The sequence below is a fragment of the Bombina bombina genome, chromosome 10 (genome assembly GCF_027579735.1).
Source record: "Bombina bombina isolate aBomBom1 chromosome 10, aBomBom1.pri, whole genome shotgun sequence".
Lineage (NCBI taxonomy): Eukaryota > Metazoa > Chordata > Amphibia > Anura > Bombinatoridae > Bombina > Bombina bombina.
The window spans coordinates 69028558-69043364 of NC_069508.1; the positions used below are offsets into that span (position 1 = coordinate 69028558).

The window sequence follows — 14807 nt, forward strand, 5'->3', positions numbered from 1 at the left end:
CATAAATAACTCCATGGGAGTGAACACAGTGTTATCTTTATGGCACACATGAACTAGCACTATCTAGCTGTGAAAATCTTTTAAACTGCAAGGGCTTAGAAATTAGCATATGAGCCTACCTAGATTTAGCTTTCAACAATGAATAACAAGAGAACAAAGCAAATTTGATGATAAAAGTAAATTGGAAAGTTGTTTAAAATTGATGCCCTATCTGAAGTTTTGACTAGACTGTCCCTCTAAATTATAGGTATTAATATTTGTTGCTTTTATTGAAGGCCACTATTAGTATAAACACATTGTCCTCTTAATCAGACAGGGTTATCCTGAATATTGGGTTAGATTATATTTCAGTTGCAACAGTCTTTTCTTTTCTGCAAACATCTTTAGTGATTACAGTATAACTGGGTCAATTAAAGTAATGGAAGCCCTGATTAATCCAAGAAGGAATCTGAAGAATATTGCCTGATTGTGTTACTTGTTGGCAGTTTTTAATTTTGCATGGATCAAAATATTACATACTGTTTGGCTTGCTAGTCATAAAGTCCAAATAATGTGAATAAAAATCGCTGTGCACTGGCGCAAGTAAGAAACTTCCAAAGATCCAAAGTTTTGGAGGAAAGGATATCAAGAACAGCTGTAGCGATTCCAAGGATGTCTCTGGTGTATCTGTTGCAGTGGGATTCTCAAACAGATGAAAGGAAATATAGTGCAAAACTGTAATGGCCAACAGAAATAAACTTCAGCCAATTTAGTTCTCACATAGTATAGAACTACTATAGCTCTAAGACAATATCCTAAATCAGAAAACCCCTGGTAAACTGGAACTCTCCTAGACTGGAAAACATTTATTACATTTGATAAAAACAATATAATCTGCTTTATATTTCTTTTCATCTGTTTAAGGTAGACACTGCAACAGAAACATCCGAGGCATCCTTGAAATTGTTACAGGCAGCTGTTTTTGATTTTATTTCCTCCAAACTTTGGATCTTTGGAAGTCTCTTCCTTCAGTACACAGGGATTTTTTTTTACGTTAATTTTAATTTGTATTTAAGTTTCATTGTGAATATTTCACTGTTTTTTTTTATTTTTTATTGTTAATCATAAAGGGCATCATAAAGGGGTGATCTTAACTATAATGTTGTAGCCAGTGTCATTTGACTCAAATTTTTATAAATGCAGCTCAGTGTCTGTTTTTTATTTACTTTGGGACTCACAATTAATAGAATACCCTTGAAGATGTCTCATATTTTGGTCAAATGGAACAGCGTTTCATCATCTTTATGTAATATTTTCCCTTTTAGGTAATGGGCTGAAGATGCTAATGAAAAAAGCTCTGAAATTTAAGGACCCATTGCTAATGAAGATGATTCGAAACATATCTCAGCATGATGGACAAACCAAAAATCTATTTATAGTAAGAAAAATTCTTTTTAGTCATTGACTGTTATAGTGATGGCGTTTAATTTTACAGGATTATAACTTAATGGAATATGAAACCCAAAATGATTCTGTCATGATTCAGATAGAACATACAACTTTCCAATGCACTATTATTTAATTTGTGTTGTTCTCTTGGTATTCTTTGTTGAAAAGCACAGCTAGGTAGGCTCAATTACTGGGATCTAGCTGCTGATTGGTGATTGCACGTATATGCCTTTTGTCATTGGCTTACTGGTGTGTTCAGCCAGCTCCCAGTAGTGCCTTGCTGCTCCTTCAACAAAGGATAACAAGAAAATGATGCAAAATTGATAAAATAAATAAATTGTTAAGTTGTTTAAACATGTATGGTCTATCTGAATCATGAAAGAAACATTTTGGGTTTCATCTCCCTTTAAATGGAAGCTAGAGAACCATAGGTATTATGAATTAAAAAAAAATGTTTGAAGGGGCGGAGCTAGCCAGCCTTGGAGATGGCTGCCTTTTCCTAGTACTCCTGAGCCCTGTCTGATTGAGGACGAAATTGTCCCTTGCCACAGCACTATAAGCAGTTGCAAACAGTGACCGAAGCAGCTGATCTAATGATGTTCACTTTAGGATCGCATCTCAAATACCCTTAGCTGCCGGACCGCCAACTGATAGAGAGCAGCTGCAGCCTTCTCACGCTAGCTCCAGAAACCAGTCTGCTAACCGGGACATGTAAAACCCCACCGGAGCTCCTAAAAGACCCACGCTAGCAAGAGAACACTGCCCGGACCTAATTGGGGCAAAGGACCAGCGCTAAGTGACCACACACGGATCCAGGAGGCCGAGGTGAGTCCCGCGCCAGGCCGCAGCCTGACTTAAAGTTTAAAAAGCAGCATGGGATGTTAACGGAGGCTAGTAGAGGCATGCAGGGCTACTGATTGCCATAATCTAACGGACCCCCACCAGCATATGAACATTTATGAAGGAACCTAAAAATGGGGTCACAAAAGCAATAAAAGTTTGTAATCCTCACTCATAATGCAGACGCCTACAATGTAAATCTGGGTAACTAAAACATTAACCCCTGTAAGCCGGCGTGAAACAAAAGTCAGAAGAGACAGATGCAGGGGAATTACATTACACTAAATTATACTAAAGCCTATTATTTACATAAGCTCTTTTTCATTGGGATACTGCTTGAGAGCAGCCTTAGGGGTGACACATCACCAGAGGGACTATAGCTAAACCCTATTCACTAACAACTAGAGGGTAATTTTCTGCCACACAGACCCTAATATCTCATTTCGTTTCTTATTATATATATTCAAGCGACATATATCATCTCCAGCTCTAGCTAAAATGTCGCCAAAGAAGGGCAGCAAACCAAATAAAAACAATAAGCAAATGAAAACCACCTCACATACTGTGAACACTTTCTTCAAGGCCTTAGAAGCCAAAAGCAACGTCTCAGAAGAAGCTGATCCCCCTGATCATGCCTCATGTCAAAGCTCATCAGAATCAGAGAGTGACCAACCCGCTGAAAACATCACCATACCAACAGCTCTCTTTAACTCAATCCCTTCAAAAAAGGACTTTTCATCACTAATCACTCAAGTTAAGCAATGCATCAGAGATGAAATTTCCGACCTCAAGAAAGATATATCTGACATAGGGCACAGGGTTGAGACGCTCGAAAGCACACAGGACTCCCATACTGAAGCTATTTAAGAGCTACATAACACTATCCAACGACAGGGGGCAAATATTGTTGAGCTGGAAGACAAACTAGATGATGCAGAAAACCGCAGCAGGCGCCACAACATCAGGCTGAGAGGCATCCCCGAAGCTGTCGCCACTTCAGACCTAGAGCAGTATCTCCAAAACTTCTTCAGCGCTTTGAAGAAAGAAGAAATCCCGACGAAAATCGACATAGAGCTCACAGAGCTCTCCGTCCTAAACCACAAAACGATCAACCACCGAGAGATGTCATAGTTAGAATAACCAACTACCAAGTAAAGGAAGATTTAATGAAACTTGCAAGAGAACAACAACCCCTCAGGCACAATAATGTGGAGATGCAGATGTTTGCTGATCTCTCCCAAAGAACTCTGTCTAAACGCAGGGAGCTTAAACCACTAACCATGATGCTGAGGAAAAGAAGCATCCCATACAGATGGGGTTTTCCCTTCCATCTAATAATACTTTGGAAAGGTAGACGTCTGACATGCTCTACGGTGGAAGATATCCAATCTATATGTACAGAACTGGACATACAACCACCACATCTTGATGAGATCCCTCCGACTCATAATAAAGACCACAGGCCCTCAGGCCCTCCTCCGCTCCCGCAGAGGAGGCAATGGATACCAGTTCGACAAAAAAAGAGCACAAAAACCCACGACGCCCTTGCTGTCTCCCAGAGGTGATAAAGGCTGACTCAAACGTGATGTGGTAAATACTTGAGACTCTCCTTATATCATTAAGTTACTTATTGCACTTAGTGGGATAGCTACCCACGTTGATGATATGCCATTTCAGGCTAAGCCTGTTCCTACTTTATCGTTTATTGCCATAAAATGTTTTTAGTTCTCCGTTAAAATTATGCCATGATAAATATCTGCAAATTGTTGACTGTTAACAAATCACACTCGTTAATTGTTCTCACTCAGTTGGGAGACTTTCTCCTTTAATTCTAGGAATGTTACATGTAATGATAGTAAAAATTGTATTTTGCTTACTTCTTTTTCTCTTCTTTATGTTTCTACCTTCTCTTTCTCACACTCTCCCCACCTTTCCCCTTCTTTACTATTTCTTGGGTGCGCACACACCGACCAAAGTTATAGGTCTTTCTACATCTATACTAATAATGTTTGCTCTCCCATATATCTACAATGGGTAGTCACAACCCAAATGAACTAATTATCCTTACACAAAATGCTAAAGGGCTAAATTGTCCCCAGAAAAGGCGAATAGCCATTATGGACCTTCAGAAAAAGAGCGGGCATATACTGATGCTCCAAGAGACACATTTTAAAGCCAAAAATGTCCCCAAATACTTCACTCCACAATACCCGCAGCACTACCACAGTACACATCCCAACAAAAAAAGTCAATGGAGTCAGTATCCTGCTCCACAAATCCTTACCTTTTACCAAAATGCAATGTATCTCAGATAAAGAAGGTAGATATATATGCTTGAAAGGACTATTATATGGTAAACCAGTAACCATAATTAACGTATACGCCCCTAACTCCAGACAAGACAAATTTATACACTCGATCTCAGACCTAATCATGACAGAGGTGAAAGGCTCTCTCATAGTCGCGGGGGACTTTAATTTCCCCCTAGACCCCACAGTCGATTGCTCTAATCCAGAGTCTAGAACCAAAACCCCAAATCTATCTAAGATCTGGCAGAAACTAAAGACCTTGGGTTTACACGACGTATGGAGATATTTTAACCCCCAAAAACAAGATTATACCTTCTTTTCCCATCCTAAACGTAACTACTCTAGATTAGATTACATATTTGTGGACCACTTGCTCCTCTCTCATTCCAGAAACTCGCAGATAAAACATACCTCCTGGTCAGATCACTCCTTAGTCTCGTGCAACATCAGATGGCCATCAGCCCCATTTAGGGCCTTTCAGTGGAGACTTGATGACCACATATTACTAGACCCAACCCAGACCAAGCTTTTCGCAAATTTATATTAAAGACTATTTTGCACTCAATACTACCCCAGATGTGAAGATGGCAACCTTATGGGAAGCCCATAAATGCACAATCAGGGGAGAATTTATCAAGGTAAAAGCGCAAATCAAAAAGAAAAATATACTAGAAATAGAACGCCTATCTTCCGAGATATCCAACCTAGATTACGCTCACAAGGTCAACCCCCTAGATAATGCAGTCCTAGAGGAACTTAAAGAAAAAAGAGATAAATTAAACTCCATTCTCCACATTAAGTCACAAAGACAATTATTACACCTCCAACAAACCTTCTACAGGGAGGGCAACAAACCAGGGAAATATCTTGCAAGAGCCTTAAAAAAACAGCAACAAAAAACATATGTACACATTAAAATCTACGCAAGGTAAACACCTAGAAGACACCCTCTCCATAGCGAATGAGTTCAAATTTTTTTACCACAAACTCTATAATCTATATCCTAACAGAGACACCCAATCCCATAGTCAATTATGTCATGATACCCCACTTGCACAACTGACTCCCAAACAAAGCGAGCTTTTGGAAAAACCTATCCTCCCTTCAGAGGTAAAGGATGCGATACAACAACTAAAACAAAACAAAGCCCCTGGCCCGGATGGTTTCACAGGTACCTACTATAAAACATTTGCAAATCTTTTAGTTCCACACCTAACTGACTTATTTAATTATATCTCTGATTCTCTCCCTTTCCCCGATAGCATGCTTCAGGCTAATATCTCTGTCCTTGCCAAACCAGGTAAACCCCCCGACTCCCCAGCCAACTTCAGACCCATTTCCCTACTTAACATAGACCTAAAAATCTACGCCAAGATTCTTGCCTCCCGACTTAACAGCATCCTACCGTCATTAATCCACCAAGACCAAGTGGGTTTTGTGCCCCACAGAGAGGCTAAGGACAACACTGTTAAAGTCCTTAATCTCTTGGAGTTTATCTCGCAAAACAAAATCCCGACCGTTTTCCTATCGACTGACGCCGAAAAGGCATTTTACAGACTGGACTTTCCTTCAAGAAACCCTGAGACGATTTAACTTCCCTGACCCCTTCATCCAGAAAATATTTGCCCTTTATACCAAACCGACAGCACAAATTAGAATTAATGGCACGCTCTCTGACCCCTTCGAAATCAGAAATGGATCCCGACAGGGATGCCCATTATCCCCACTTCTATTCATTCTAGCCCTAGAGCCGCTAGCTACTAAAATAAGACATAACCACCTGATTCAAGGGATAAAAGTAGGCGAGCAAACTTACAAACTTGCGATCTTCGCAGATGACATACTCCTTACTCTCACAAACCCTCTCCCCTCTCTCAGAACTTCTATCTTGGAACTAGCCCTCTACGGGACTGTGTCTAACTTTCTGGTTAATGTGACCAAATCAGAATACCTGCCTATAAATCTTACCAACCAACTACTGGAAGAGCTGAAGACGACCTGCCCCCTAAAACCACAAACAAAATATTTGAAATACCTAGGTATCAATATCACCCCCAATATAACAGACCTCCACCCACAAAACTATGGTAGCTTAATTTCAGAGTTTAAGAGTCTTACCTCAGCTTGGCTGCCTAAAAATCTTTCATGACTAGGTAGGATCCACGCCACAAAAATGACTCTACTTACAAAAGTTTTATACATTCTCCAAACAATCCCCATCCCAGGCATTCAAAAGGATTTAGACATCCTACAAAAAATTATAAATGATTATATTTGGAAACGCAGGCCACCTAGAATAAACAAAAATACACTATACAAACTTCCCACTGAAGGGGGTCTGGGTGTCCCACACCTTCGTTCTTATAAATTAGCTGTCTCGTTGCAGAGAATTTCAGACTGGTGTAAACTAAGAGGCCCTAACACCAAAAATTGGGTACAACTAGAAAACACCCTATCATTGTCACAGAGATTAGATGAGATATGCTGGAACCCCGGACATTTTAACAAATATGTGATCTCATCCTCTTCTATAACAAATGAAACATGGTCAGACTGGAGACGAACCAACAAATCTCCAAACAAAATATCTTCCAAATACTCTCCCCTAACCACAATTCTAAACAACCCAGAATTCCCACCGGGGCTTAACCAATCCTTACCCCAGCTCACAAACCCATTTAATTCTCTTCCCATATTCCTTTTAACAGACGATAACCACAGCCTCAAAACCAAATCCCAACTTGAAACCTTGACCCATCCAATCCTATCCTCTTGGTTCCGAATTCACCAAATTAGACATTATGTAGCTACACACAAATGTTTGAAAGACCTGATACGACCACTCACCCCCTTTGAACAAGTATGCCATACCACAGAAAACATACGCTGTACCATCTCCAAACTACATAAATTAATTTTACATGAGACCTTCCCACATCTCCCGACTTTCACCAAAATATGGGACCTAGAACTGGAGGTGAACACCCCCCCCCCCCAAGACTCTGGATACGCAGGTTTGACAATCTAGCACACTAAGCACAAGCCAAAGAGACCAACATCAAAATAATGATGCGATGGTACTTGACACCTGCAAGGTTGAAATCTATATACAAAAACACATCTCCATCCTGTTGGAGAGGGTGCATACAAGAAGGTCACCTCACACACATTTGGTGGGACTGTGAGCATATAAAACCTTTCTGGTCACAAATTTTTGAAAACATCAATAGAATCCTAAGCACCAATATAGTCCCCACCCCAGACCTAGTCTTAATATGCCAACCCCCTGCCATCAACTGCAAAATAAGAAAGCATCTTTTTCAAATAATGCTAAATGCTGCAAACCAGTTAATCCCTAGAAAATGGAAATCGGCACTGACTCCCTTCATTCAAGAATGGGTAACACTAGTTCACAAAAATCTCCTCATGGAGAGACTATACTACCTTAAATTGGGTCAAATCTCTTTATACCAAGATATTCTCTTCCTATGGGAATCCTTCACCTATAATACCGCATAAAACACACCCAGCAAAAATACTAGCACCCTACTAACTCTACTGCCTCTACCTTTAAACTTTTCCCCTATCTCTCCCCCCCCTCTACTTCTTTCCTACTTTCCCTATCTAAGTTGTATGCTATTTTGAAATAAAATGTGTTTCCATTGATACATATATGTGATATATCCTGACACGAGAGTACCTACCTGGTAACCTATTAAGGCAAGAAAAACCATTAGTCCTATCTTTGAGACAACAGGAGTTCCTCCACTTCTTCCAACTCCTAACATCCCCCCTTATCAGGAACTCTAATACTTCAGCACAAGATGAAGAGACTAATGATCATTGGACTATGGTTTATTTACATAATAAAGACACTACCTTGAGTCTCATGATGATTGATCGTGCCTAGCTTAATATATGTATCGTTTCTTGAATGCAATGTTGAGCTGCGACTCTAGACCACTGTTCCCAATATGTGTTTACAGTTTGTTTTGTATTGAAAATAAAAAGAAAACATAAATAAAAAAATTAAAAAAACTGTTTGAAAAAAGGGATATATTAGACAGTGGTGGAGAACCTATGGCACAAATGTCCAAGGTGGGCATCCACCATAGTGTGTGGTTAAAGGGACATAATACTAATATGCTAAATCACTTGAAACTTATGCAGTATAACTGTAAAAAGCTGACAGGAAAATATCACCTGAGCATCTCTATGTAAAAAAGGAAGATATTTTACCTCACAATCTCCTCAACTCAGCAGAGTAAGTTCTGTGTAAAAAGTTATACTCAGCTGCAGCCCAGCTGCAGGTAAAAAAAAAAATGAAGAAACGAACAGCAGCCAATCAGCATCAACAGTGCTGAGGTCATGAACTCTTTTACTTTGATCTCATGAAGATTTCATAGTAAACTTCCTTTACCTGATTGGTGAAATAAGATGAGTGTGCACGTAAGCTCACTCCCTTAGCTGTCCCGGGACAGACATACTGATTTGCTACTAAGAAGTCCTTTACAATGGGATGTGGCTACTGAGGAATTTTTTAGGTAAAATATCTTTCTTTTTTACATAGAGATGTTCAGGTGATATTTTCTACTTCGCTTTTTACAGCTATGCTGCATCAATTTCAAGTGTTTCAACATTTGGGTATCATGGCCCTTTAATTAGTTGCAATTCTGGTACTTAAAGGGACAGTACAATAAAATTAGATGTTCATTGTTTGGATAGAGCGTATGATTTTAAACCACTTTTAAAATTAATTCTATTATCTAAATGGTTTGTTCTCCTGGTATCCAGGAGCAGCAATGTACTACTGGGAGCTAGCTGGGAATGGTAGCTGTACATATAGGCTTTTTCTCATCGGCTCACCAAATGTGTTCGGCTTGCTGTCAGAAGTGTATTTATGCTCCTTCAACAAAAGATATTAAGAGAATGAAGCAAATCTCATCATTAGATGTAAGTTGGAAAGTTGTTTGAAATTGTCTGCTCTGTGTGAAGCATGAGAGAAAATATTGGATATCATGTACCTTTAAAGAAGGTGAATTTGTCAGAGTATATAACTATGTGTTTATGAACACATGCAAAAAAAAGTTTAAAAATGGTTAAACACATAGGTAAAGTCATACCCAGAAAAACAAGCATTGCCGCTTCTCTGGAAATGAGCAAATCAGGAGCAGCAGTTACATGACCTGCAAGTCACCAACCATGTCCTGCTCTGGAGCTGTAGTGCTCGTAGGTCCATAAGTCCAGTGCTTTTTTCTGCCTAATTAACATATTTCTCCTCTAACTCTTCCCGTTCACAACACACAGAAACCTATTTTATCTGTAACGGTCTTGTTCCTCTTTCCTGTGTATTTATACAGTGTATGTGATCTAGGTCTGAATTGTTTAAATATTTTGGGTTTGGATGTATATATGTGCTTGCTTAAAGGGACAGTATAGTCAAAATGAAGCTTTCATGATTCAGATATAGCACGTCAATGTAAATAACTTTCCAATTTACTTTCTCATTTGCTTCATTCTTTTGGTATCCTTTGTTGAAAATCATATGTAGGTAGGGTTAGTTGAAGCAATACACTATTGGGGGCTGGCTGCTGATTGAAAGCTGCACAAATATGTATTTTGTCATTGGCTCACCCAATGTGTTCATCTATCTCTCAGTAGTGCATTGCTCCTCCTTCAATCTGAATCATGAAAGAAGCATGTTGCCTCCTTTTAAAAAAAGGGCTGATTTGAAATATATGTGAAATTTGATATTTATTGTTAAATTAACAGGATGGCCCTTCAAGTTAAATTGAAAAAAGATAAATCTATTTGTATCAGTTGTCATGACGACAGAAATGAGCGCACTTAAAAGTCTTGTTTTTTCCAGGACTATGTCGGGGATTTAGCTGCTCAGATTTCAAATGATGAAGAAGAGGAATTTGTAATTGAATGTCTTGGGACATTGGCCAACCTCACCATTAGTGATCTGGACTGGGAGCTTGTTCTTAAAGAATATAACCTTGTCCCATACCTCAAGGACAAGCTGAAACCAGGTAGTTTAACCACCTTTGTGTAACACAAAAGATGACCTTTGTTTGTGTTTAAGACAATAATTGTGTTGTTCTTTTTGATTCATGTTGCTTCATAGTGTGTGTGTGTATATATATATATATATATATATATATATATATATATATATAAAGTGTGTGTATGCATGTGTGTGTGTATATATATAAAGTGTGTATGTGTGTGTGTGTGTATATATATATATATATATATATATATATATATATATATATATATATATAAAGTGTGTGTATGCATTTGTGTGTATATATATATATAAAGTGTGTGTGTATGTGTATGTGTGTGTGTATGTGTATATATATATATATATAGTGTGTGTGTATATATATATATATATATATATATATATATATATATATATATATAGTGTGTGTATATATAGATATATATGCACATATTATCAGGTACATTTTTTTTTGCTTTAAATACATCATTCTATCTTAGTATTAACTGTTCAATATTTCTTTTAAATTACAAGATAAGACGGTAAAATCAAACATTTATGATTCAGATAGAGGATGCAAATTTAAACAACTTTTCCTTTATTATTTAATTTGCTTTGTTCTTTTTGGTATCCTTTGTTGAAAAGCATGCCTAGGTAGTCTCAGGAGCAGCAATACACTACTGGCAGCTAAACATCCCACAATCTTGGTGTGCTCAAATCCTTCCGCACTCACCCAAATTGCCACCTTCAACATCGACACCGATAAGCGGCTGAGCCCTTTTCTTCCGGGAGCAGGAAGCCTGCCTCTGTCACAGCAGTTTACAAACATGTGAAGTCCTTAATTTTCTGCACAACTTTGGTGCTAGCTGGTTATTTGGGGCTTCACATATATGCCCCTTCTTATTGGCTCACCAGATGTGTTCAGCTAGTTCCCAATATTGCAGTGCTACTCTTTCAACAAAGTGTTCCTATGGAAAATAAAATTGCTATCAAAAAGGCAAGTGTGTGTGATTCTTTATCATCGTACATAACTTGTGATGTACAAATACAAATCTAAATTTACAAATATATTTAAAAAAAAATTTAAGTACAATTTACTTTTTATGAAGCACAATCTTTCTTTTTTTGGAAATATTTTTTTTTTTTTTTTTTTTTATTACAGCATGTGTTAAACTACTGTCAAAAATAAATGCTAGTTCCAATTTTGTTAAATGACTTGTGATAACACAGTAGTCATTTCAGAAGGTTGCCTGGGAACTAGTTGCTGTTTTGCTTTCAATTAAATGCTGAGAAATGGCTGACAAAATCAATATTCCTTATTTCATTATTGAATAAAACAAGGCATGTTGAAGCATGTTGCATGGTAAATGACAACATAAAAAAACGTATTCTAAAAGAAGACCACATGCTACAGTGAATTTTCCTGCTGCTATGAAAACTGTAATTAAAACGTCAAAATCAGTATTTATCTGTATAGTGTTGTATGGTTCGAATGAAAATAATCACCAAGCCATGTTGTAGTTACATGATCGATACTACCTGAGATGCTGATGTGCTGGGGTTGTCAGATAATGTTCCACCAGTAAAACTGCTGAAATGACTGCTGTGACATTGCAAGTCCTTTAGCAAAATGGGAACTAACATTTATTTTTGACAGTGTTTTGATACATGCCGGAAGTGTTAATTACAAAAAAAATTGAATTGTATTTCCAAAAAAGAAAATTGTACTTAATTTTTTTATTTTTTTTATTTGTAATTAAAGATTTGTATTTTTTTTTTTATTGTGTTTGTAAATTTAGATTTGTATTTGTATGTCACAATTTATTTACAATGATAAAGAATTACACACACTTTTTGACAGCAATTTTAATCTATAGATACCTAGATAATGAAGCAAATATGATAATATAAGTTAATTGTTAAAGGGATATGCAGCCCAAATTTTTTTCTTTCATGATTCAGATAGAGCAGGCAATTTTAAGCAACTTTGTAATGTACTCCTATTATCAATTTTCTTTTGTTCTCTTGGTATCTTTATTTAAAAATCAGGAATGTAAGCTAAGGAGTCTGCCCATTTTTTGTTCAGAACCTGGGTAGTTCTTGCTGATTGGTGGCTAAATGTAGCGCCACCCAGGTGCTGAACCAAAATTGGGCCGGCTCCTAAGCTTACGTTCCTGCCTTTTCAAATAAACATACCAAGAGAACAAAGAAAAAATTATAATAGGAGTAAAATAAAATGTTGCTTAAAATTGCCTGCTCTATCTAAATCATGAAGGAAAAAATTGATGTCCTGTTAAGCTGTTTCAATTTGTATCCTCTATCTGAATTCTGAAAGAACATATTTTGGGTTTCAAATCCATTTGAATGAAAATGATATCAGATCCCGTGTAACTGATGTTTTTTTTTGTGCTGCTTACTCAGGGTCGGCAGAAGATGACTTGGTGCTGGAAGTGGTTATAATGATTGGGACAGTGTCAATGGACGACTCATGTGCTGCCTTATTGGCAAAATCTGGGATCATTCCTGCTCTTATTGAACTGCTGAATGGTAAATACATTATTCGTTATGTCTTTTATATGCATCAAATTTGACTATTACCCAGTTCTTGTGAAACTATGGTTTCAGTTCTATTGTTTTATATAAGACATGTTTATTTATTTGGACTCCAATATGTTATCCATATGAAAGTGCAGCATCTAAACGTGCTTTTTATTTATTTTTATTTTTGCATGAAACAAATATGAATTACAATATTTTTAATTTTAAACTGCAACTTATGCTCATTGGCTGATGGGCACTTCCTACTAATGCTCATTGGCTGATAAGGTACTTCCTTTGCTACTGCCTATTGGTTAATATATATTTAATGCTAATGTGAACTGATTATTAGTATGAAGTACCTATACACCAATGAGCGTTAGTAGGAAGTGTTCATCAGCCAATAAGCATTAGTAGGAAATGCATAACTGATCTTGGTGTATTAGTTTAAATACACCAAGATCAGTTGTGCATTTTTCTTTCATGATTTAGGTAGCACATACCAGTTTACGTCTATTATCAAATTATCTTCCTTCTCTTGGTATCATTTGTTGAAGGAGCAGCAATGCACAACTGGTTGCTAACTGAACACATGGGGTGAGCCAGTGACATTAGGTGTATATATATATATATATATATATATATATATATATATATATATATATATATGCAGCCACCAATCAGCAGCTAGCACCCAGGTGCTTCGCTGCTCCTGAGCTTACATAGATAAACTCTTCAACAAAGGATAACAATAGAAGTAAGCAAATTAAAAGTAAATTTATGCTTACCTGATAAATAAATTTCTTCTACGATACGACAACTCCACGGATTTCATCCTTACTTGTGGGATATTAACCTCCTGCTAACAGGAAGTGGCAAAGAGCACCACAGCAGAGCTGTATATATAGCTCCTCCCTTCCCTCCACCTCCAGTCATTCGACCGAAGTTAGGAAGAGAAAGGAAAAGCCAAAGGTGCAGAGGTGACTGAAGTTTACAAAAAATATAATATAATCTAAATCTGTCTGAAAAATGACAGGGAGGGCCGTGGACTCGTCGTATCGTAGAAGAAATTTATTTATCAGGTAAGCATAAATTTACTTTTCTTCTTCAAGATACGACGAGTCCACGGATTTCATCCTTACTTGTGGGATACAATACCAAAGCTACAGGACACGGATGAAACGGGAGGGACAAGACAGAGACCTAAACGGAAGGCACCAGTTCTTGAAGAACCTTTCTTTTAAAACCAGCCTCAGAAGAAGCAAAAGTATAAAATTTGTAAAAAGTATGAAGAGACGACCAAGTCGCAGCCTTGCAAATCTGTTCAACAGAAGCATCGTTTTTAAAAGCCCATGTGGAAGCCACAGCCCTAGTAGAATGAGCCGTAATTTTATCAGGAGGCTGCTGTCCAGCTGTCTCATATGCCAGGTGGATGATACTCTTCAGCCAAAAAGAAAGAGTAGCCGTAGCTTTCTGACCCCTACGCTTTCCAGAAAAAACAATGAATAATGAAGATGATTGACGGAAATCCTTAGTTGCCTGCAAGTAAAACTTCAAGGCACGGACCACGTCCAGGTTTTGTAACAGACGCTTCTTCTTAGGAGAAGGATTAGGACATAAAGATGGAACAACTCTCCTGATTAATATTCTTATTTGAAACAACCTTAGGAAGGAATCCA

At 37.6% G+C, this 14807-nt stretch overlaps 1 protein-coding gene across 1 annotated transcript in view; it reads left to right on the forward strand.

The window, feature by feature from the left end:
- KIFAP3 (kinesin associated protein 3) overlaps positions 1–14807 on the forward strand; it is a 479627-nt gene that overhangs the window by 301163 nt on the left and 163657 nt on the right. Inside the window, 3 exon segments of the mRNA XM_053693102.1 lie at positions 1305–1417; positions 10447–10612; positions 13012–13137. Of these exon segments, the coding sequence (XP_053549077.1) occupies positions 1305–1417; positions 10447–10612; positions 13012–13137 (405 nt within the window).